The 26,104-nt window shown below is 43.1% G+C and overlaps 1 protein-coding gene across 2 annotated transcripts in view; it reads right to left on the reverse strand.

Annotated features, from left to right (window-relative positions):
- Positions 1 to 1,935: 1,935 nt before the first annotated feature.
- Positions 1,936 to 26,104, reverse strand: part of UBE2V1 (ubiquitin conjugating enzyme E2 V1) — a 36,580-nt gene continuing 12,411 nt past the window's right edge. The window contains exons 2-5 of one of the 2 annotated variants that reach the window (XM_069496382.1): positions 18,439 to 18,587; positions 6,951 to 7,076; positions 4,048 to 5,749; positions 1,936 to 1,962 (exon numbers count right to left, since the gene is read on the reverse strand). In XM_069496382.1, the coding sequence (XP_069352483.1) occupies positions 5,603 to 5,749; positions 6,951 to 7,076; positions 18,439 to 18,587 (422 nt within the window). In that variant the 3' untranslated portion in view covers positions 1,936 to 1,962; positions 4,048 to 5,602. Of the gene's footprint in view, positions 1,963 to 4,040; positions 5,750 to 6,950; positions 7,077 to 18,438; positions 18,588 to 26,104 lie in introns of those variants that run through there. The other variant, XM_069496381.1, reaches the window with a different exon arrangement.

The following is a 26,104-nucleotide window of genomic DNA, read 5'->3' on the forward strand; positions in this document are numbered from 1 at the left end:
GGATGGGGGGCACATGGGAAATATATATAACCTGAACTTTTGTACCCCCATAATAAGCTGAAATAAATAAAAAAATATATAATAAAAACTATTGAATTGTAAACTAAAAAAAAAAAAAAATACATATCGGTGAGAAAAAGTAACCAAGATGAGCAAAGGACTCAGTTGGCTTTTCACCGTGAGGAAGGACACACAGCCTCGTCCATGTGAAACAGTCACAGCCAAGTTCAGCTCAAAGATGGGCAGGCACGCAGCATGCTCAAGAGGGAGGACGGCAAACCCATGGGCCTGCGTCGCTGCTGGGAGGGGGAGTTGTGATTTGAGAATGCCCATGTGCTTGCATGGAGAAATTGCCGTCTAGGATTTTATTCCACAGACGGATGCGCACACATGTGCCCCAAGGCTGGCAAACAGCAGTGCGACGTTGGAGACCACCTGAGGCCCAGCAGTAAAGGCCTGGCCACCAAGTGGTGGCATGTCATGTCCTGGGTGCTCCGCAGCCGTTCAGCTGCAGGGCAGATCTCTAGGTGCTGCTCTGCACCCGGGAAAACATCCAGCGGGGGAGGAGAGTGGAGGCCTCACTCCCACCCATGTAAAAAGGGGAAAAACTGTACAGGAGGGAGGGGGTGGGTGGGGGACGCCGGCCTGCGAGTGGGCTCAGTCTTGGAGGGGCTTCACCCTGCACTCCACCCTGTCTGCTGTTTGAAGTACTTTCTAGGTTCATGTAGTCTATTTAATAACAACTAAAAATGGGGTCTCCAGCCCAGATTTGTCCTGGTAGTGTAAGGGGCATATTCACTTTCCTGCCTTCACCCCCAACTCCCTGTCACACTGACAAATATACCCTGGCTTCCACCAACTCTAAAACTGACACTCTTGGCCAGGCATGGTGGCTCACGCCTATAATCTCAGCACTCTGGGAGGCCGAGGTGGGTGGATCATTTGGGCTCAGGAGTTCGAGACCAGCCTGAGCAAGAGCGAGACCCCCGTCTCTACTAAAAAAAATAGAAAGAAATTAGCTGGACAACTAAAAAATATACAGAAAAAATTAGCCTGGCATGGTGGCGCATGCCTGTAGTCCCAGCTACTCGGGAGGCTGAGGCAGGAGGATTGCATAAGCGAGTATGAGGTTGTTGAGCTAGGCTGACACCACGGCACTCTAGTCTGGGCGACAGAGCGAGACTCTGTCTTAAAAAACATAAAAAAATAAAAATAAATAAATAAAATGGACATTCTCACATTGTAACATCTCTGGTATTGGGACATTTCTTACAATTAATAGTATCTTACACTTGTAACCGGAAGCGTTTTTTCTTCATGGTATAGAAACTACCGGTGGGTGTGTCCCCCATGGGTCTCACAGTCAGGTTCTAAGGGCCCAAACACGCCCCTGGGCAGAGCTGCCAGGACCACAGGCCTCCTGGAGGTCAAGGGGACGCTACATTGACAATCTTGGGAGGGCCAGGGCAGGGGGTGACAGAGGGCCACATGCAGCTGTCTCAACTGTGGCCTGGAAGCTGGGTGCGGCCCAGGGATGAGTTTACTTTTTTCCACATGGGGTGTGAAAATTTTGTTAATTGACACATAAATGTTGGGAGATTTCACAAAAAATCTGCATTTACAGCTTCTCATGGAAAATCAGAACGATCAGGCATTCACTAAGCCCACGTGCCTAGTACTGAGTGACACCTTCACACTTACCTGTCCCCACCCACCTGCATGGCATCAGACACACACTGGAACCCCGAAGATGTGGCCTTCTCAACCATGGTGACAGGACCAGCAGCAGCAATGAGACGCTGTAGCACCGACATCTGCCGAGGTCCCCTCAGCCTGACAGCTGACTGCACACGGGTGGCCTTGCGCAGGCCTCACAAGAAAGTCTTCGGGGCAGATCTGTTATCATCCCATAGCTCAGAGCTGGGTACGGCTAGCCCACGCCAGCAGCTTCTTTCTTGCAAGCTGGAAAGAACAAAGATGTTTCGCAAACTGTCCCTCCTTGAGTTTCTTCCCCTGCTGAGTAAGCAAACCCCTAACGCTGCATCCTGAACTTCCTTCCTGGGCTTCCATGATGAGGGAGTGACGTGAAGCAGGGACGGGCCAAGAGAAGGAAGGTGACTGTGCCCATTCGCCCCCAAGGGGCTCCTGAGGGAAAGGGCAAGAGGCCAAGCAGGGATCCGTTGGCAGGATGGCAAGAGAACACAGAATCTGCAGGGGCTGGTCCATTTATGTGACACCGTCTACACTGCTGTACAACATCACAACTAAAGGCGACAGAGCAGCCAATGGGGCCCTACCCAAAGGGCCTAAGAACTTTCTTAGTCAGAGATGCAGCTCAAGGGACTGGCCTCACCCCAAGACCAGGGAGCTGGTCAGAGGTCACGGGGAAGCAGACCCATGGCCGGCTGGCTTGCTGCTGGTCAACCAGAGGGGGTGCCTTCTATACCCACCAACTCCCCCAATTTTGTCGGGTCACTATGGAGACCTCCCTATACCTCAAAGTTCCACACAGTGAAAATTAACAGTTGGACAGACCCCCTCTCTGGGGCAGAAAACCTGGCAGGGGCTGGGGATTGGAGGAGTGTGAACCAGGGAAATCACCTGGCAGAAGTGGCGCCCTTTGAACCTGATGAGCACTTCTCGCGTGCCCTAAGTTTAGGGTTAAACTTCATCCATAAAATTTTGACAGCAACAATGAAGGGCAAATTACACAACTGTGGGACACAATGGCCACAAGATCACAGATTCAAACAGCTGTCAAAGAGGGCTCTATTTAAGTTTCAGAGGCCCTCAGCCCAGTTCCACCTAGCCCACTAATAAGGTTCAAAGCGCACACTCTAGGATTTGAGATAGGACTGTTTCCCTCACTGGGGGTCACTCGGTACAGAAGAGATGCTGCTTTTAGATTTGGCCCTGAATTTGCTTTGGGGTTTTCTAGCAACATTTTGAAATCATTTTAGAACCTCTCATTCTCCTCCTCCCTGCTGGGGAGGGTTGACTGAGTGAAGAACACACCAAGTGTCTGCCCAATCCACTTTGAGAACTGAAAGCAGCAATTCACTCCAGAGGACTGTAAAGACCATTTGGCAGAGACTCAGGCATGGCTTTCTGGAGGGTGACCTATTGGGAAGAACCTGGCCCTTTCCTTGCAGCCAGTTCCTCTGACCCCTGAGCTGGCCCCAACAGCCAGAAGGGAATGGCCTGTTCCTGCCGCGAGATACCAAGGTAGTGCCTGTGGGCGGGTGGGACCACAGCAGCAAGTTCAAACCTGGGTAAAAACAACTAGGCACGTCCCTACTCCTTACACAGTAGATGGTAGACAAATTGTCAATCATCAGATCAAAACTTTTGTTTCAAACACCAAAAATACATGTGAAAATCTTAAGTTGTTTTTTTCTCCCAATAGACTACTAAGTTCAGCCAATAAACGGCTTTTAGTGGAGACTTAATAGCAAAGGAAGAACCTTTGTTAAATTAAAATCTTTTAAGGACAGGAGTCGGCAAACTATGGTCCATGTGCCAAATCTAGCCCACCGCCTGACCTTGTGTGGTCTCCCAAATGAAGAATGATTTTTATTGATGAATATCTACAACTGATTGGATAGGGAACACTAACTTTTAGTCCCAATTAAGCAAAATGTTATCCCCTAAGTGAACTCCATTCTTCACATTAGGCCAGTAACATTACAAAAATATTGTACTGTATTTTGAATTTCACCAATAAAAAAATTTGGGGAAATTTGTTTTCTCTTATTATCTAAGTACTTACATAATACCCTTGATTTTGCCTCTTGGCCTGCACAGCCTAAATATTTACAAATTTAGGCCCTTTGTAGGAAAAGTTTGCCAATCCCTGCTTTAAGATGTCTATTAAATCCTAGACATCTAAAAACATCAAATTCTGTCCCTAAATTAATATGCCAAGAGGAAGAAGAGCACAGCCTGTTAAATATTAATGCACACTTTTTTTTATTATATTAAAATCAGGCAATGGTCTGACAATAAAAAGGCTGCTTATGGAATACTGTTATGTTAAACTTTGCTTACAGGATGTTAAATCCTTAGAACTAACGTTTTCCCCAGAAGAAGATGAATGGAAATCGCTTTTCAGACTTTTGACAGTTGCTGCTCAAACGGTGGCTTTACACAAATACTAAATTAAAAAAAAAAAAAAAAAAAACTTTAGTACACAATGAATTGCTTTTATTTCGGTATGCATCCACATTTCAGCGTTTAGTGGTCCTGAACAGAAAGTGGAAAAACGCAGCAATTTGCCAGGAAGTCAAGCCTGCCAATTTCGGGGATCTGCTGTGCACACCCAGTTCTTTCTGGATCCCTGCTGAGGACCGTGAGGAGCAGCAGCACCAAAACCAAAGTATGCACTGAATTCAAGGTTCTTTTTGTTCCAGTTGTCAGACTCCAAACTAGACCCCAATGGATTGCAAGGATGACCAAATGGGAGCCCTGTTCAAAACTTCTTCAATGTTTAAAAGCAAAAGCAATTACAGGAAAATAAAACAATTCAGAGGGATCGTGTGTGCTTAGGAGTGTCTTCATGTGGGCTTTCTCCAAGTTTAACCACCAAGGACTCTGAGAGCTGGCAGGTCTGAGTAACCCTGGTGACTGTTCTTTTCACCTTATCAAAACCTGAGCTAAAAAACGCATCGGCTGATGATGACAGCAGAGGGTGGCAGGGCTGAGGACCCCATATTCATTTCCCAGGCTGGTGGAGTGAATAAATGCGGTTCCAGAACTAAACGAGGGAGGTCAGAGACTCTGTCCAACCTTACCTGATGGCTTCTGGCCAAAGCAAGGAGTGTCATGGAAAGTGTTGGGTGATGACAGTGCAAAGAGGGACTTGAGGAGGAGGGAGGAGAAAGCAGCACCCCTCGATAAAGGTGGGGGAGAGAAGATATGGGGAAAGCCCTGAATTCCTCACCGAAGGCCAATCTCAGAGGGGAGCAGAGGGGTTACAATCTATGCTTTGGCCAAGGGCGGGAGTGGAGGGGAGTGGAGGAGAGTGGGAGGGGGCGGGGGACAATGGCTTGGAAGGGGGCATCATTTAAGACTTAAAGAAAGAAACCAGGGGTGCAGGCAAAGCACCCCACACACCCAGCAGTAGTCCCACAGGCTGCGACCTGAAACCTTCACATCTCATCTACTCTAACAAGCCCCCAAGCTGGAGGGCTGTTGCAGGGAGGGACGGAGGCAGGAAGGGAAGGGAGAGAAGGCAGAGACCCCAGGCCATGTAATCAGCAGCAAGGTGATTGTGTGATGTGTCTTTTCACAGTTGAGTTAGATGTGCCCCACCAGTTATGATGGGAACCAATTTAAATATACTTTCTTGATCCCAGAAGTTCAACTACGTGGACAGTGGTTACACTTGACAGGATGATTTGTTATAGCACAACTTATATATTTCAAATGGACAAAAAATTAGTATCATTTACAGTATCTTAAGATAAATTGCCTTTGAATGGGAGCTTCCTTTCCAGTACTTTGAGGTCTACAAGACGTATCTAGAAAATTTACTACTGTGGAAAATGAAGACTGCTTAAATCGAATGGGGGGAAGGGGAAGGGCCTGTGGTTTTTCTTTTTGATTAATTGCTGTAACACTGTCCTTCAGGTGGCTGAGGGAGTTTCATATTTTCTTTAGACATCATTAGGCGCCGAAGCTCTTGCAGGACAACTTTGATGCTATATGAATTCTGCCATTTTGCTAGCACTGATATGGCTCTTGGATCCACCTAAAAAAGGCAAACAAAAATAAATTACTCTCAGGCTCCCAAACAGAATAGCTGTATGCTGGGGATAAGCTACAGTACAAACTTGAGTCAAGGGCATCTTTCCAGTTGAACATGCTGTCCACAGAATGATACTTGACATGCAGAATACCTATGTGATTCCCTCCCTCCAGTCAGTTTTTCCCTTTTTGTGCCCCATCAATTCCACTATTTGGCAGAAGGCAATAATGACACTGACAGCTGGCAGGACTTGACCCAGCCCAACTCAGCTCTACAACAATGACCTGCTGAGGGGGCCCAGGGCTGTCCTTGCTCGACTCTACCCTCAGGTGGTGGGTAACAAAGCCGTGCAGGTCAGGAAAGAGAGCAAAGGCAGAGGGCAGCCTGGGCCCGTGCTCTAGTGACATCGGCCTACACAGAGACAAAACTTAGGTTAATGCAACGTTTCCAAAGTCAATTCCCCAAAGCATGGGTTGGATTCTGGGTTCAGGACTTTAGGTAGAACTCAGATACAACACTAAACACTGCACACACAGTGACAAAGCTCATCTCTTTTCAATTTTCTTTCAAGTCTTCTGAAGATTTCAAAGACAAAGGCTTGGCATGATTTTAATATGACTAACACCTTTAGCACTTGGTGATCTCCCCTGTGAACAAGACAGCAGGCCTCAAAGGCTCAAAGCCTTTGGCAGATAACATGGAGTAAGAATTTGTTAGCCCTGTTCTGTTCTGGTAATATTTATTGTTGCCAGTACTGCTTTCTTATGACGAGTGGGACTGGTTTCCATTTATGGTAGTGAAAATCATAGTAAAAACAAATTTAAAAAGCAAAGCCACTCAAGGAAAAGAATATTATGTACCAGTGGTTCACAATTAAGGCCCACGAGGTAAAGGTGTTGCCCTGGGCAAGATCTTGTGCCTCAGTTTCCTCATCTCTACCTCAAAAGGGTATCATGAGGACTGAACGAGCTCGTATCTCAAAGTGACCAGCACAGAGCTGGCTCAGGGAAGTGCTGTGTGAGCGATAGTCAGACACAACTGTGAAACAGGTCCCCCCCAAATCTGCACTCACATGCACCGTGATATATTTTATCATCAAATAACCAAGGAACATACGGAACTGGGCCCAGTCCCAATGTCCCTGATGTTAAGTACAAAGCAATTCTCAACCCCCAGAACAGTGGGGGCAGAAAGAACAACTTACCACTCCATTAGAACTATTAACTCCATTCATATTAATTTTTGTTACAAATCTTACAAAGGGGGGTGCTTCTGGGTATTTAGGTCCACATTCTATTTTAAGGCTGTATATTCGGTTTTCATAAATCGTCTGGAAAAAAAAGGGTACAAAGATGTCAGGCAATTACAAACAAAGAATTTGAAAAGGCAGAACTTGTGAAACCCCATTTATTCCTGACTGTAGAACTGGTGCATCTGCTTGTAGCACAGAGTCTATTTGTCATGTGGTAAGTCAGTAGTAACTAGTTTCCACACTAGTTTATATGAATTCTGGGCCTTGAGAAATTAAAAAAAGAGAACATTTAAGCTAGCATCACTGAAGTTCTTAGTATTATTAAGTCCAATCAGAGGGACCAGTTTTTATGCTAATTTCCCTACTGTGCAGCCCTGTCCTGCTCTCTGGGAAATGGTGCGCAAGAGGCATTCTTTATTCTAGGAAACCACACTGAAAGTTCACTCACACCAGCTCATCAGCCAATGTATTAAATACCACTGTGTGCAAAGCACTCAACAGGCAACTGCTTCGGAGAGCTCCAAAATTAAGACCAGGAGGGGCCAGGGTATATAGACCCAGAGCTGCTGCCCCTTCTCCTCTGCTCTGGGCTGGGCACTGGGTCAGGGATCCCAGCCTGTGCTCTGCCCTCCCTGCAGGCTTTTGCTTTGTTTTGTTTTGTAGTCACGATAACCAGAGAGATTACTGGCATTTAGTGGGTGGGGACCCCAGGCCTGCATAGGAAACAAGAGTCCTCCTTAAAAGGCCAACTATGCCTTTGTTGAGAATCATTGAAAAAGTCCAATCCCCCAGGCCTATAACCTTTAACATCCACCTGATGAGCAGCAAGACACACTGCTGTGGCCGGGCTGGTCCTTCTGCGTGGAGCGCCCCACGCCCTGAACTACCTCACACCCCGAAGACCTAGTTCAACACCACCTGCTCCCTAACTTTCTGTCCTACATGAAGCCACGCTGTTATCGTGTATGTCTGAAGACCACACCGAAAGGTGACAGCTCTCCATCAGGGTAGCCCCCTTGAGGGCAAGGGCCACCCCTCCTGTGGGCTCCGCTCTCAGGCATCAGTGCCCCTTCCTCAGGAACTGTTCCGGTGTAAATAGCGACACCTATCAGTCGTTGAGGGGGGAATATATCATAGAAGATGTGATTTAAACCTTGAAAAAGTGCATCTAAACAATCCCTGAGAAAAAGCTGCAACATATTTGAGATTCAGAAAGCATTTATAACAAACCCACAGAAACTCTCTCGTCCACAGGGATCCCAAACTACAACCACACCAAACTCAGACCTGGATCTCCACCCACACTCAACCTGCTCCTCTCCTCTCTTCCCTAGTAAGTGGCACTGGCTACTCAGTTAAAGCAAAATCCTAGCAGCTGGCCTCAGTCCCACTCCCCTTACCTCGCACCTTCCAGCTGTCAGAAGGTCCCATTGCTTCCACCTCCAAGAGACCCACGTCCACCCATGTCCCTCCACCACTACCACCTCCTCTGAACTCCAAGTCTCTGCTTTCTCTCTCGCTCCCCAACTGACCTCCTAAAACCAGAGGAAGCTGCCTTTGCTGGCTTAACCCTCCAATGGCTTCCTAGTGACGTGAGGAGGAAGCCCAAGTTCCCCACTGACCTGTGCAGTCCTGACCTCCTCTCCTTTTACTCTTCTCCCTCTGTGCCCGGCCCCTCTGGCCTGCTCACTCCTCTTCAAACATGTCTTGGGGTCCTGCACCAGCTGCTCCCCTCTCACAAGTCCTCCTAACCCCCCACCTGAAGACTGGCACTCAGCCACACATCAGCCTCCCTCACTACATGCAGGGCAGGGGCCTCGACAGGACCCTCAGCAGAACTGGCCCTCAAATGTCTGTTGAATGCATGAATATTGCTCTTCACACTTTTACAAAATGAATACCTCCTTGCAATTAATGTGTTTCCTCAAAGAAAGAAAATTGCCTCAGTAAACAGAACAAGTAGGAAGCAAACAAGGGCATGACTTACATACAGATTTACGGAAAATATTATAAAAGGTCTATCCTCAGCACCTAGCACAGTCTCCATCAACAACTACATACTCAGTGTCTGTTGACTGACTAGATCCCAAATCCATCTCTAAGTGTGCCCAGCATTCGTGCGCCCATGGTTTTACCGCACAACTCAAAGACAGAAGATCTTATAAAAAAAAGTCTTTTTGGGGGCATGGGCTCATATTACTAAAATCATAGTCTTAAAAATCTTTGGTAACATAATTTTGGAGGCTTCGATGCACCAATTCAGTCATCTGGCAGCAAGTTTTGTGGCTTATCAGTGCTCATAAGATTTCACTAATCATTCTACTGATAATAGCATCAAAATGGCTAAGAAGGTGGGCAGGTTAGTAATGGGATTCTGATTATCAGATAGAGTAAATCTTAACATTATTACTGATATTATGAAGTCAAATTTAAAAACAACCATGCTATGACTAATTTCTTTTTCTTTCTTTTTTTTTTTGAGACAGAGTCTCACTCTGTTGCCCGGGCTAGAGTGCCGTGGCGTCAGCCTAGCTCACAGCAACCTCAAACTCCTGGGCTCAAGCGATCCTCCTGCCTCAGCCTCCTGAGTAGCTGGGACTACAGGCATGCGCCACCATGCCTGGCTAATTATTTCTATATATATTTTTTAGTTGCCCATATAATTTCTTTCTATTTTTAGTAGAGATGAGGTCTCGTTCTTGCTCAGGCTGGTCTCAAACTCCTGACCTAAAGCGATCCTCCTGCCTCGTCCTCCCAGAGTGCTAGGATTACAGGCATGAGCCACCTCACCTGGCCAAACTGTTGAACTTCTCACCACTGATATTCAACTGGAAATTTTACTGGAACACAGTTTAAAAAAAAAAAAAAAAAGCCCCAAGTCAAGTGATCACAGAGACACACCTAAAGGGTCATTTAAAAGTCCCAAGCTAGACTTTAATAGAAAACAGGGTTTCTGGTTTCCTTCTTTTATTTTGTTCATTGATACTCCAGGGACCTGCTATAAAAACGGTTCATCAAAATGTGCCTGAAGGAGAATTGCTGGAACATTCTGTCTCTGTGAGGAATACTACTCTTTAAGATTCATTATTTGATCATGAAACAAACATTTTCCACTTTGTTGATACATTCTTACGGTTTAAGCTTCAGGCGGCAACTTGGCAATGCCTGTAACAGACGTGCTCAGACCAGTGAGGCCATTTCTAGGAATTACAGATGGACTCATGCTTGTGCACAGCAGTGGAAGCCCTGCCTGCAACAGCAAAATAAATACTGCATATTCATATAACTGGATACTACACAGCCTTTTCAAAGGCACACTCTCCCCCCACAGAAACACTGCCAAGACACAGCACTTGGTAAACACAGCAGGATGCAGATTATGTACCACCGATAAAAGCAGACATATACCTTCTTCCTACACTGGGTATATTTGTGTGCACACAGGCTATTTCATCCATTGGGCAATACAGGCCCAGAGCAAACTTTTCCTGGGCCTTAAAATATATGTATGTGTGTATATATAAGCCCAGTCTGTTCATAATAAAGACACCAAATTCCAATAGAGAGACATTCTACAAAATACTTGATCAGTACTCCTCAAAATGGTCACAGGCACCAAAACCAAGAAAAACCTGAGAAATTGTCATAGCCACAAGAAGCTCAAGATATGACTACTAAATGTAATGTGGTATCTTGGATGGGATTCTGGAACAAAAAACAGACATAAGGTGAAAAGCAAGAACACTTGAATAAAGTATGGACTTTAGTTAATAATAACGTTATCAATCAATATTGGTCCATTGGTTATGACAAATGTACCATACCAATATAAGATGCTAACAATAGGGGAGACAAGGGTGGGGAGGGTATATGGGAACTTTCTGTACTACCTTTGAAACTTTTCTGTAAATCTCAAAGTATCATAAAATAAGATTTATTTTAAAAATATATAGGACGAGAAAAGGAATAAGGTATTACCTATAAAAATATGCAAAGAAAATTACAAGATCTAAATATATAAAAAGGCAACATTAGGTCAACTAGTCAACTGCTACTCAGTCCAAATCTTAGTTACATATAAAATACATTTAATGCACAATGTGGGCACATGCTACGTTAGAATGCTGATCACAGTTACTCTGGGGAGAAGAATGGAGAAATGGAAGTTAGAGATAATTCAGGAAAAAAGACACCACACACACCATGAATTATAACATAGAATTTAATATGGGGAATGGTTAAACAGGTGTCAGCGGACTAAAAGAGCAAAAGGCAACCTAGGCTAACACAGAGGTAAAAGCTACAGGAAGCAGGATGGAAACCTTTAAGGCCGAGGGAATGAAGGGAATGGCTGGACTTTATCAGACTAAGGAAGAGGTCCCAAGAGTTGACTTAGACCTTTGAGGAGACGGTGCTGCCTGGTTGCTGCTAGTACCTCCTGGGGGTGGTGGTGTGATGAGGCCGGTTCTGTGAATGCCCCAAAAAAGCTAGAGGCTGGAACCCACTGCTGATGCCAGGACAAAGGGCTGTTACCAGAGTGGCGCGGACAGAACAACAGGCAAACAAGATGGAGGAAATCCCTTCTCTTCCCCCTGCCTTTCAGGAGCTCTCTTGTGTCCCTGACTGGTGGAACCTTAACAGGAAGCCAGCTGAGCAAGGAAAAACATAGTGTGCAGAGTCCCAGCCCCAGTTTCCAAAGCAGAGCAAGAAAGGTGGGTTTGGAGCGTGCTAACCAGCACCTGCACACACCCCTCTGCAGTGGCAAGACACAATTATCGCTTGTACAGACTCTCCCTCTTCCTACCACTCACAGTATCCATCTAAGTGAGCACGAGATCCATCTCTAGGCAATGTTAATTACTCATTTCTCTGATTAAGTCCTAGTGCCACCCAAATATTCTACAACCTAAGGACTGAATTGTCAAATTAACCACAAGCTCCTAACATAAAATAAAAAGGAGGCAGCACATGCTCCTTCCTATGTGCTTGCTATTCGTGTCAATGTCACCCTAGCATTTGCTCACCCCAGCATGAGCGTCTCACCTTGGCAGCTGGTTCTGGGCTCCAGCACTCCCAGCACCCCCCACCCCCACCAGCCTCACCCCTAGGTAGGTGCGGGGACCACCAGCAGCAGAGGGCACCTCTCCTCCAAGCGCTGGTGTTCCGACGGCCCTGCTTCCTCCCTAGCTCCCCAGCCCCAGGGGCAGTTACTGTGTTCTGCAACATTATCTCTGTGTTTCCAGAATGTGCCATTTTCGCCTTTTCAGTCCAACACCTACTTGATCAACTTCCTATACTAAATTGTCTCTGTTGCCTAGTATTGGATATATTAATAAACCAAAGGAAATAAAATCAGTATCTTGAAGAGCTATCTGCACTTCCATGCTCACCGCAGCATTATTCACAATAGTTAAGATACGGAAACAACCTGTCTGTCAACAGATGGATGGATAAAGAAAATATGGTATATACACACACACAATAGAATACGACTCAGCCATAAATCAGAAAGAAATCTTGCCATTCATGACAACATGGGTGAACCTGGAGGACATTACACTAAGTGAAATAAGCCAGACACAGAAAGAACAGACTGTATGATCTCATTTAGATGTGGAATCTAAAAGTCAAACTCATAGAAGCAGAGAGAAGAATGTGGTTGCCAGGGGCTGAGCTGTGGGCGAAATGGGGAGATGCTGGTCAAAGGACACAAACTTTCCGTTATAAGTTCTGGGAATCTAATGTACAGCATGGTGACTACAGTTAATAATCCTGGATTGTTTACTTGAAACTTACTAAAAGAGTAGATCTTAAATGTCTTCACCAGATAGACAGACACACATGAGCGGCGATGAATGTGTTGATTAATTTGATTGTGGTAATTATTACACAGTGTGTACATATATCAAATCACATCACATTGTAGACTTTGATTTTTGTCAATTATACTAAATAAACCGGGGGGAAAACAGAAACACCTGGTAGGATTTCTCTTTTCCTGACTGACACAGAGTAAGAGGAACTAAATTAACTTCTTATTCTACATAATCTCTAATGTTTAAAAAAAAAATCTTTTTTTTTTTTTGAGACAGAGTCTCACTCTGTTGTCCCACCTAGAGTGCAGTGCAGTCATCATAGCTCACTGTAACCTCACACTCCTGGGCTCAAGCGATCCTTCTGCCTCAGCCTCCCAAGTAGCTGGGACTACAGGCATGTGCTACCACGCCCAGCTCATTTTTCTGTACAGACAGGTCTTGCTCTTGCTCAGGCTGCTCTTGAACTCCTGAGCTCAAGTGATCCTCCTGCCTCGGCCTCCCAGAGTGCTAGGATTACAGGCGTGAGCCACCACACCTGGCCTATTGTTGAAAAACTTTAAGAGAATACCTATTTATCAGTCATATAACTGAAAGCTTTTTAAAAAGGGGTCAACAGGTACTGATACAGAAAGATGTCCACCATCTGTTAAGTGAAAGAAATGAAGTTGCAAAACGTTATGCATAGTAAGATCCCATTTTTCTTAAGAAAAACATGTATTTATGTTTACGTTCCCACAGCAAATGCAGGTAGAAACATATTACACAGCAACTTAACAGTTTTCATTCTATGGGAAGCATAATGAATTGGAGAGAGGATTACTTTCCTTTTACTTCTTCATTCACTCCTGTGATTATGTTTTGTCCTTTTTAAGCATGGGTACAGAGCTTTTGGGTATGTGTATAAACACACACCGAGGCTATAACCCACACATAAAAACATTAACTTAGAGAAACCCAGAGGCATAACACTGCATCTCAACCAAGGCAATTTTTGCCCTCCCATACTGGGGAGAGGGAGGATTAAACATTGTCTGAAGACATTCATGGTCATGACTGGGGCAGGGGTGCTACTGGAATCCAGTGTATAGAGGCCAGGGATGCGGCTGAACACCCTATAATGTACAGGACAGCCCCCTCACAACAAAGAAAAGATCCAGCCCAACTGGGGTCAATCATGCTGAGAAACTCTGCTTTATAACCTGACTACTGAGCACTTCTGTGGTTAAAATAGAAATACTCCATGTAGGCTGGGTGTGGTGGCTCATGCCTGTAACCCTAGCACTCTGAGAGGCCGAGGCAGGAGGATTGCTTGAGGTCAGGAGTTTGAGACCAGCCTGAGCAAGAACGAGACCCTGTCTCTACTAAAAATAGAAAAAATTAGCTGGGTGTGGTAGTGTGTGCCTGTAGTTCCAGCTACTTGGGAGGCTGAAGCAGTAGATTCCTTGAGCCCAGGAGTTTGAGGTTGCTGTGAGCTAGGCTGACACCACAGCACTCTAGTCCAGGTGTCAGGGTGAGACTCTGTCTCAAAAAAAAAACAAAACACAACAGAAATACTCCATGTGTGATGCTATGGACAGTCAGGCATTTGCCAGAAATAATTGCACAAGGAGTACTTGGGTAGGAAGCTTTGCTTTTAGGTTTGGAGGACTTCTTTTTTTTTTTTTTTTTTTTATTAAAAAAAGGTGGGGAGTATTGAAATAGCTAACACACACAGGATTAAAACACACTCAAAGAGTACAAATGGATGTAGGGTAAAAACTAAGTTTCTTTTCTACCCTGGCCCCAGCCAACCAGTTCTCTTCTGAAGAAGGCAACCACTGTCACCAGCTTCTTTTATGATCTTCCAAAGGTATTCAAAGCACACAAAAGCACAAGTGTATGTATGACCTCTTCCTCTCCCCCATTTCCCCACCCCAAATGGCAGCGTACTCTGTGTATTGCTTTGTAACTTACTTCTTCACTTAAGTGTCATGGAGATCATTCCATTTTAGCACATGTAAATTTCTCTCATTTTTTTCAACAGCTAAACAGTACATAATAAAGTCTATTGAAAGACACTGAGGTTGTTTCCAATATTTTGCTAATACCAACAACACCGCATGAAATAATTCTGTACACTGCCTTTGGCCAATATATTCAAGAAAAACTGGATAGTAAATTCCTAGCAGAACTGCTGGATCAGACGGTATGTATCTTTAAAATTTTGATGCAAGATTTTCTTTTGAGTAAAACATAACAAAAATATAATAGGGAAATGAGTTACTCAAGCGCTCTATTTAGATGCTTTAATAATTTTTTTTTTTTTTGAGACAGAGTCTCACTCTGTTGCCCAGGCTAGAGTGAGTGCCGTGGCGTCAGCCTAGCTCACAGCAACCTCAAACTCCTGGGCTCAAGCAATCCTCCTGCCTCAGCCTCCCGAGTAGCTGGGACTACAGGCATGCACCACCATGCCCGGCTAATTTTTTCTATATATATATTTTAGCTGTCCATATAATTTCTTTTATATTTTTAGTAGAGATGGGGTCTCGCTCTTGCTCAGGCTGGTCTCGAACTCCTGAGCTCAAACGATCCGCCCACCTCGGCCTCCCAGAGTGCTAGGATTACAGGCGTGAGCCACCGCGCCCGGCCTAGATGCTTTAATAATTATGTGGATATTACAGTTGCACAGCATATATCTTATATGCTAATCATAAAATAGATTGGTCACAGGAAGCACCTAGAAGCAGATAGTTCCTTTTACGACTTTGTTTTTAACCTTGGAGAACGAGGATAATCAAAACTAGAGGGGTAAACAGATATAGCAAGTGTTGGTGAGGATATGGAGAAACTGGAACCCTCATGCATTGCTAGTGGAATGTAAAATGCTACATACAGCCACTTTGAAAAACAGTTTGGCAGTCAGTCAAAATGTTAAAACACAGAGGTACCATATGATCCAGCAATTCCACTCCTAGAATATACATCCACACAAAAACCTCTACACAAATGTTCCTAGCAGTATTATTCATAGTAGCCAAAAGGTAGAAACAACCCAAATGTCCATCAACTAATGAATGTATAAACACAATATGGTTTATCCACACAATGAATATTTTTCAGCCACAAAGTACTGACACATGCTATAACATGGATGAACCTTGAAAAAATTATGCTATGTAAAGGAAGCCAGTCACAAAAGACGACATATTGTATAATTCCACTTATATGCAATGCCCAGAAGGGGCAAATTCACTGAGCTAGATAGAAAGTAGATTAGTCATTGTCACGGATGGGAAATGGGGGTGGGGGTGGTAGGCAGGATAGGAAGGGACTCCAATGGGTAAGAGGTTTCTTTTGGGGGTGATAAAAATGTTCTGAAATTAGTGATGGTTGTACATTTCTGAATATGACAAAAACCACTGAACTGTACACTTTAAAAGGATAAATTCTGGCCAGGCACGGTGGCTCACACCTGTTATCCTAGCACTCTGGGAGGCCGAGGCGGGCGGATTGTTTGAGCTCAGGAGTTTGAGACCAGCCTGAGCAAGAGCGAGATCCTGTCTCTACTAAAAATAGAAAGAAATTAGCTGGACAGCTAAAAATATATATAGAAAAAAATTAGCTGGGCATGGTGGCGCATGCCTGTAGTTCCAGCTACTTGAGAGGCTGTGGCAGAAGGATTGCTTAAGGCAGGAGTTTGAGGTTGCTGTGAGCTTGACGCCACGGCACTCTAGCCCGGGCAACAGAGCAAGACTGTGTCTCAAAAAAAAAAAAAAAGAAAGAAAGAAAGAAAGAAAGTTAAAAATAAAGTAAAATAAAAAATTAAAGGGTGAATTCTATCTCAATAAAGTTGTTACTAAAAAACAGAATGTATGGAAAGCACCCAGCATACTATAGCTACTCATTAAAAATTAGTACCATTTGTAAAGAGATAAACTGAAATTCAGGGTAGCCCAAGCTGTTTTAGGTGAAATAGAACATTTTCAACAGAACTTACTGATGCAATGTTTTATGTTTTTTCTTTAAGTGCACAATTCAGTGGCATTTAGTGTGTTCACAATGCTGTACATTGGTTCAATTCTTAATATGTCAGCTACCGTAAATCAGTTGATTAACAAATCTACAGAATAACCATCCCATTCTAAGTCATTTCCAGATACTCTGGTGAATAAGGAGGAGGGAAGAATAGTTCACATCCTCAAGAAACCTAAACGATTCTTAGGAAGAAAAGAAATGCAGGAAGAAGACATGAGCATATAATGGACTTTCAGAGAGAGCAAAGAAATTTATTTTCATGGAGAAATAGGATTTCTAGACTGAGTTTTCCCAAGTATTTAACAGATACAGAAAATTCTGGTTTTCGTAGGAAAAAACGGATAAATGAACAAAAACAGATTGAATGGATACATTTTTAAAAACCCTACAAAACTATATGGCTACAAAATGACTCAAGAAGCAACATTAAATGGCAAAGCAAGTCATTCACCATGAGTGCTGATGAACATCTAAGATGAACATTATGGTGTCCCAATACTTAATGAACACATTGCTCTTCCCTGTTCCAGCCGGGCCACACCCTACATGTCTTTCTTTTCCCACAGCGCTAGTGCAGAGCCTTGCACGCAGCCAAAAGAATGAATGAATGTCGTCATCTTTAAGCACAGGCAGACACAGGACAGGTCCTGCTACACTCAGGCAGAATCTCCTACTGCTTGTCTAAGTGTGTCACATTATGGGAATCTATTTCTTGACTCTTACATCAAGTTACTACTTAATGCTCTGGATAATTCTATAATGGTAACAAATGAAACTCAAAATGTAAACGAGAAGGAGATAATGTGGTATAGAGGTTAAGAGCACAGGCTCTGTGGTCAGATTGACCTGGTTTGGGAGTTATCAGCTATGTGACTTTGGACAAAGGACTTCACTCTTGTGAGTCTGTTTCCTCATCTGTAAAATGAACTGCAATTAAACAATAGGAGCACCTGAAGATAGGGAATCGTGAAAATTAAATGACATTTCTTGAGGGTTTACTCCATACCCTCAAAAAAAGGTTAGCTGACATTAGCAAGACTGGGAACTCTCACCAAATCATGAAACTCCAGGTGAGGTCACTTCTCCCACTCCTATTGTCTTGGTCTTCGCAAAGGCCTCTGGGCCTAACAGTAGCTGGAACAGAGCTGACAGGCTGGCAATAAACTATGCTGAGTGGCCCAATGAATTAGGATACAGGTACTGGGCAGACCTGGGAAGCAGTGAATAAAAACCACGACTGCGAAGACTTTCCAAAGTTCTTTGGGAGACTGGCTTCAGGAATGCTAGCTATACCTGGAGCTTGGTTATTTGATAAACCCAGAGTTTGGTGTAAACCACACCTGAGGGTGTAATGACCTCAAACCTCATTGTCTACATTGTCGTGTAAATTCACACTAGAGTCTAAACAGGTTTTTGCTTACCATTTAGAGGGATTAAACAGCATCAGAGGAGGTTCAAATATATAAACTGAAACTGGTCAAAAAAGAATAGCCACATTTCAGAAAATATACCATTCGTGAGCTTTTTTCCGTGATAAGGCTAATATTTTTTTAAAAGGAGGCACAGTGAATTTAAGACATTGACATTTATAGTCGTAGCTCGACGCTTACTCTTGGAGGCCCAATTATCATCCCTGTCCATCTTGTAAGTGTCATGTCTTCGTCATCTTCTAGACCCCAGCTAACTGTGCCATCTCCTACTCCTTTCTGGCCTTCTTCGAGTTCTTCCAACAGTCGGAAATTGCGAGGGACTTTTACTCCTAAAATAAATGGAAAGAAATTCAAGATACTAGCAACTCCAGGGGAACTTGTAAGCCTAGAGCTAGCTGCTCATTATCACTCCCTGGGAATAAAGATGCTAACATGCAAAAAAAAAAAAAAAAAAAAAATCACTGCAAATTGTCACACCTCAGACTTGCCACTTACAAAGCTATCGGCATGCCAACACAACCAGAGGGAAAGGGGACACGGTTCTGTGAAGGTGAAATGACCAGGGCTAGATAACCAAACTCAAAGACACCAACCCCCACCCCTTTGACAAACCTCATAAAGAGTTTATATGTCTAAATGTTGATGAGTTTGGGTCAACTTGTGAGAAGAAAACTATCAAGTGCTAACAAAAGTATCTTGGAAGAGAAGAGGCTAAGAGTATGTTCATTTGTTGGACTGACTCTCAAACATTAGGAGGAATAGTTACCATGGATATGTCACATAAAAATGGTGTTCTCTTAACCTAAGGGTCAACTGAAGGTGCCAAGGCTACAATCTTTAATTATTTTTCAATTATTTAAGCTATAGTTTCTCTCTTAACTTGTGAAAAAGCTAGAAGAGGGTAGCTGGTTTGCTGATGTGTTCTCAAAAAACCCAAAGCCTGGCAAGTAGCTCATGAAAGCGACACACAAACACATCTCAAACAGTCTAGGTAATGGGGCCAGACAAGGGATGGGGCTGTGGGAGGGAAGGGGGACTGACTACTCCTGAGCTTGGGCACAGAGCATCTCTCCTAGGGTTGCTCTCCCAACCAGCCCTGACTGCTTCTCCTTCCTCCCTGACTTCCCCTGGCATTTACATTATTTTCTCTGGAAAGAACTCAGGATCCAGAGTTTTCAAGTTTTCTTTGTCTTGAATGCTGGGCCCCCCAACTGGCGAGACTCTGAGAGGCAAGTAGGACTTACCATGTAACTGAAGAGAAGCCCACTGGACGGACCTAAGACTGTGGGAAGTGTTCCCAGTATGTGTCAGCATTTCCCAAAGCACAGGACATATGCCATTATTAATCCAATCAGACAATTGTTCTGATTGAGTTAACTGAATTGAGTGAATGTTATGTCAGGCACTTTTTTTTTTTTTTTTGAGACAGAGTCTCACTCTGTTGCCTGGGCTAGAGCGCCATGGCATCAGCCTCGTTCACAGCAACCTCAAACTCCTGGGCTCAAGCAATTCTCCTGCCTCAGCCTCCCGAGTAGCTGGGACTACAGGCATGCGCTACCATGCCCGGCTAATTTTTTCTCTATATATTTTTAGTTGTCCAGATAATTTCTTTCTATTTTTAGTAGAGACGGGGGTCTCGCTCTTGCTCAGGCTGGTCTCGAACTGCTGAGCTCAAACAATCCACCCGCCTCGGCCTCCCAGAGTGCTAGGATTACAGGTGTGAGCTACCGCGCCCAGCCATATGTCAGGCACTTTTTGAGGCACTGTGGAAAAAGCAGTAAACAAAACAAAAATGCCTGCCCTTGTGGAGCTCACATTCCCGTGAGAGACATATAATCGACAAAATAAATATGTAAATTATATGACAGACTATGGTGTTCTGGAGCAGGGAGTAATAGGGAAGGGGCTACGATTTTAAATAGAGTGACCAAGTAAGTGTTACTGTGATCAGGTGTCATGACTAGAGACCTGAAGGTAAGGAAGCTTGACTTATGGATAGCTGAAGGGAGTCTTTGAGGCAGAGGGAACAGCAAGTGCAAAGGCCCGACGTTAGAGCCTTGCTTAGAGGGAGAAACAACAGCAAGATGCCAAGTTAGCTGAAATCAAATGAAGATTAGAGAGTAGTAGGAGATTAAGGATGCCAACAGTTACTGAATGACAGGCTCTGACTTGTGGTTTTGTTTTTTTTAGTTTTTTTGAGACAGTGTCTCACTCTGTTACCCAGGCTAGAGTGCAATGGCTTCATCATAGCTCACTGCAACCTCAAACTCCTCGGCTCAAGCGATCCTCCTGCCTCAGCCACCTGAGCAGCAGGGGCTACAGGCACTCCACCACACCCGGCTAATTTTTCTATTTTTTTGTAAAGATGGGGTCTCATTCTTGCTCAGACTGGCTGACTTGTTTTTAACAGGATCCCTTTGACTGTTGCGTGAGGGACAGCGTGAAGGAAGCAAGGGCAGAGTGGCTAAGAGGCTACTGCAATAATCCTGGCGAAAGAGAATGCTGGCTTGGACCAGGGTGAGAGCAGCAAAGGTGGTGAGAGGTGGCACAATTTTAGGTATTTGAGAGGTATGAGCTGTCAAGATTTGCTGTCAGGTTGACTGGGGAGATGTGAGAGAAAGGAGTCAACTACAACTCCCAGGGTTTTGGTCTGAGTAACTGGAAGGATAGAATTGTTAGTGGTACATTAGATGGCTTTAAGAAGGTATGTGGTTAACACTTCATTTTACTGTCACATATTTATTTTTAAGAATGACCTATTTAGGGCAAGTAATATCACACTAACTTCCCATTTGCAATGATGGCAAAAGTTTCCTTTTAAAATATTGTAAGCTAAAGAGTCAGCTGATTGAAGAAAAATGTTAAATAGTAGTACATGTGGTACTTGAAATAGCAAAAACCTGAAAGCATATGTGAATTGCTCTTTTGGAAAACACTGGCGTTTTTCATTCACAGAACAGCCAACTGTATTATTCAGCTATAGTGGATTATCTCCTCTAGAAAACAAAACTGAAAGATGTTTGTGATATTATAGGCATGATACTTTTGTTCAGAAAGAATTAAATATTAGGTTATTAAGTATGAAATGTCTGATTTCCTTAAGTACTAAGTTTGACAGTTGACATCTCTGACATTTCACTCTGACACTTATTTTATTTTTATTGTGAAGGTATATCCTCATACTTTCAAACGCATAGTTTGGCTTCTGATTATCTTTCAAAATTTTTTTTAGAGCAAATTTTGTGAAACCATGGATAAGTCAAAAATTTATGTTATTTTTGAACACAAGTTCCATCGTGGAACCAATGCTGTGCAGATAGCTCCAATCATCGACGAAGTGTTTGGGAAGGATGTGGCTAATGAACGCATAGTACATCCATGGTTTGAGAAGTTCCAGTGATTTTAATCTTGAAAATAAGCCATGTGGGCGACCAGAGACCAACATGGATAATGGTGAGCTGAAAGCTGTAGTGGAAGCGAATCCATCTCAACCTAGTGAATTAGCAGCAAGGTTTGATGTTACTGTTTCAACAATATTGGACTATTTGAGACAAATTGGCAAGGTAAAGAAGCTGGATAGATGGGTTCCATGTGAATTAAAGAAGAGTTAGAAGAAAAATCCTCTCAAAGTTTGCCTTTCTTTGCTGTAATGACATAAAGGCAAATCATCTCTACAGTGAACCATTTTTATACCGTATTGTTACGTGTGATGAAAAATGGATCATTTTTGACAACTGCAACTGTTCGGCACAAGGGCTGGATAAAGATGAAGTGCCAAGACACAGGCCAAAACTGAATACTCATCAAAAAAAGCTAACGGTGTCTGTTTGGTGGGCCAGCGCTGGTATTATCCACTGCAGCTTCATGAAACCTGGTCAATCCTTTACAGCGATGTCTACTGCAACCAATTAGACGAAATGATGAGGATGCTTGTGATTAGACAGCTGAGACTGATCAATAGAGACAGGCCAATCCTCTTGCAAGACAACGCTTGACCACATGTTGCCCAAACAATGCTGCTCAAACTGCAGAGGCTGGACTTGGAAACTCTGTCATCCACCGTATTCAGCAGACCTTGCAAGAACTGACTAGTACTTCTTCCAGGCCTTGGACCACTTCTTGCAAGGGGAAGTATTCAATTCTCAACAAGCTGTGGAAAATGCCTTTCGAGATTTCATCACCACTTGCCTTCCAGGCTTCTTTGCTGCTGGCATAAACAAGCTATCGGTAAGATGGCAAAACTGTGTTGATAGTTTAGGCACATACTTTGATTAATTGTACTGCTTCTTGTTTGAGATATAATAAACTACACCTTTGATTGAAAATCGGACACCTCATATTGAATACCCTAATATAAACCTTTAATAATTCAAACTAATTTGGCTAGGGAAAAGAAGTCACTGTGGATTACTATTGGTTAACTATAATGTAGGCTTATAAAGCCTACATTAATAAAAATGAAGGCCAAAAGAGCACAGAATCATAATGATAGAAAGGTTGATGAATATCCAAGGTACTTGGATTTAGGTTCCAAATACTAACCTAAAATAACTTGAACTAACTTCCTTATTTCTTTGGTTCAATTGTATATGTGGGCTTTGCATGCTTTGTTTTTAAGAAACTGAATATCTAGGCCAGGCGTGGTGGCTCACGCCTGTAATCCTAGCACTCTGGGAGGCCGAGGTGGGAGGATGGCTTGAGGTCAGGAGTTTGAGACCAGCCTGAGCAAGACCTTGTCTCTACTAAAAATAGAAAAATTAGCCAGGAGCAGTGGACACACCTATAGTTCCAGCTATTCCTAGCTACTCAGGAGGCTAAGACAGGAGGATCACTTGAGCCCTGGAGTTTTAGGTTGCGGTGAACTATGATGATGCCACTGTACTCTAGCCTGGGCAACAGAGTGAGACTCTGTCTCAAAAAACAAAAAAACTTGAATTTACTACCTGTTTTGAAACTAACAGCAATGAGCAATGATATTAGAACATTGAATCTGATTGTTAAATGAAAAAGTAATATTTCAACCACAAGGAAGTTCTTTGCTTAAGTTTACAAGAGGAACAGTCCTGCTAGAAATAGTCTAGCCTGACATTTAAATACCTAACGCAAGAAAGTAACACATTTTTTTTTTATCTTGCTAAAAAGAACAATGTAAAATAAAGGTCACATGTGCAATTTCCATTCAGTAATGAAGGGCTTAGCTATGGAAATTGTTATATTTTGCCACTGTTCATTTGACAGTCTGAACACATTTTAGTAACATTAAAAACACAGACCATTTAAAATTAGTCACTCAGGGAATGCCATTAAGTGAGATTCCCACTCATAGAATCTTTGACCCCTATTGAGATGAGGTGCCATATAACTGAACCTCTGAAGAAGGTGAGAGAGCATGGCTTATGGACATCTAGGGGAAGAGTCTTCTAAATAGAGGAAATGGGAAACACAAAGGCCCTGAGGTAGGACCTTGCCTAGAGGGTGGCTGAAGCAGTTCCTAAATTGTTTTGTTCTACAAATAGCATGGGATCATAGTAAAAGAGACTAGAAAATATAGAAAGGGGGAAAATTACCCATAATTCTTATACCCAGAGATAACAGCTGTTAACATCTTGGTCTACAGCCTTACCAACTTTAGTAAGCTTCTTAAGATGTCTCACTTAGCATCTGTATGAGTTTGCTAGGGCTGCCATAACACAATACCACAGACTGGGTAGCCTAAACAACAGAAATTTATTTCTCACAGCTCTGGGACTACAAGTCCAAGATCAAGGTGTCAGCAGGTTTAGTTTCTTCTGAGGCATCTCCCCTTCGCTTGCAGATGGCCACCTTCTCGCTGGGTCCTCATACTGCCTCATACTGCCATACTGCCTCATACTGCCTTTTTTCTGTATATATACATCTCTGGTGTCTTTTTATGTGTGCCCAGATTTCCCTCCCATCTTTTTTTTTTTTTAAAGCAGGGTCTCACTCTGTTGCCCAGGCTAGAGTGCAGTGGCATTGACCATAGCTCACAGCAACCTCAAACTGTGATTTGCTCAAAGCAAATTGCTCAAGCAATCCTCCTGCCTCAGCCTCCAGAGTAGCTGGGACTATAGGTATATCCCACCACACTCAGGTAATTTTTCTATTTTTGTGGTTGGTGGGGGTGTGTCTCACTATGTTGCCCAGGCTGGTCCCCAACACCCAGCCTCAAGTGATCCTCCCACCTCAGCCTCTCAAAGTGCTGGGATTACCTGCGTGAACCACCCTGCCTGGCCCAGACTTCCCCTTCTTTAAGGAAACCAGTCAGATTGGATTAGGACCCACCCTAACAGCTTCATTTTAACTTGACAACCCCTGTAAAGGCCCTGACTATACACTACTCTACATACTTGCCAGGGAATAAAAACATAGAAAAAATAATAAAGGCCCTATATAGTCACATTCTGAGATACTGGGAATTAGGGCTTCAATATATGAATTTGGGGGGAAAACAATTTAGCCCATAACACCATCTATTAAACCAGAAACAGTTTAATAAATGAAAAACTTTGGATTGGTCAATATCTATTATGCAGTCTAGAAATATTCCCAGTAGAAGTTGGAATATATATAAATATCATAACTATACCATATACTAAATAATTACAATAAGCATTTATTCCATTTGAACAGTAGTTTTCAGACTTTTTTGGTCTCAAAATCCTTTTATATTCTTAAAAATGACCGAAGACCTCAAAGAGCCTTTGTTTATGTGAGTTATAGCTATTAATATTTGCTAAATTAGAAATTTAAACTGAGAAATTAAAAAATATATTTAACATTTAAAACTAACCACAACAAACCATTATGTGTTGAGATAAATAATACATAATATAGCTTAAGAAACAAAGTACAAAATAAAATTAGTGAGAAGATGACATGAGTTTGCAAATTTCTTTAATGACTGGCTTAAAACAATAGGGAGCATGAAGAACTGAGGTGAGCTGGAGGACATATGTCTGTCCAATCTAAAGGGGACGGTCACTTCTTTCCTCTGGTCAAATGTCTGTGGGCCACGTTCTGCACATGGACCACCGCTCTGCAACATCTAAAGTCACCTAATCGCTCCCCAAATCCCTTTGAGCTCTAACATCCTAGGTTTAGCTCAGAAAGTATTTTAAACCCTTTGTCAGAAGGGAAAGCAAAGATTGGTAAATGGTGTACTAATCTGGCATAGGGCAGTTAAGTACTGCTAACATTTATTTAGCTAAATCTTGAAGAATTTAAGTCCATAATCTAGAAAGTTCCTAAAGTACACTGTTAACTTTTAATTCATTTTTTCTAACCCATAAATTTTAATTTGCACTCTAAAACTGATTAAAAACAAAGCTTGGAGAATAGTAACAGCTAGTAGAAATCAGGAATTACAAAAATTTACAAATTATAGAGTGGTTCATTTAATCTTTCCTGATATTTAAATGTAAGTGGCTAACTGCCACCTGGTTAGCTGGTCTACTGAACTCTACTGTGCTAAGAACATAATGTTCTTGATAAGGGACCATCCCGGGGCTCACCATGTTCACTGTGTGTAAAACTGGATTCACTACACATTTGTAAGCAAAAAAATCTACACATTTCAGGGCTGCAATGAAAAAAAGTTTGCTAGGCTTTTTACCTGCTTGTCAGAATTCCCCTATACATGACTATTAGAAACATTTATGCACATACACCTTCTTTCAGTGTGATAATTAGCCAATACTTATCCAGCACTTTGCAAGACAATATAGCCGGGGTGGGGGTGGGGGTGGGGGATAGGAATGAAACAAAACCAGAGGCTTTCCCATTAGAGTCTAAAGTCTCAGCATGGAAACAGGAGATATCCATAAAC

This window comes from Eulemur rufifrons, chromosome 20 (genome assembly GCF_041146395.1).
Source record: "Eulemur rufifrons isolate Redbay chromosome 20, OSU_ERuf_1, whole genome shotgun sequence".
Lineage (NCBI taxonomy): Eukaryota > Metazoa > Chordata > Mammalia > Primates > Lemuridae > Eulemur > Eulemur rufifrons.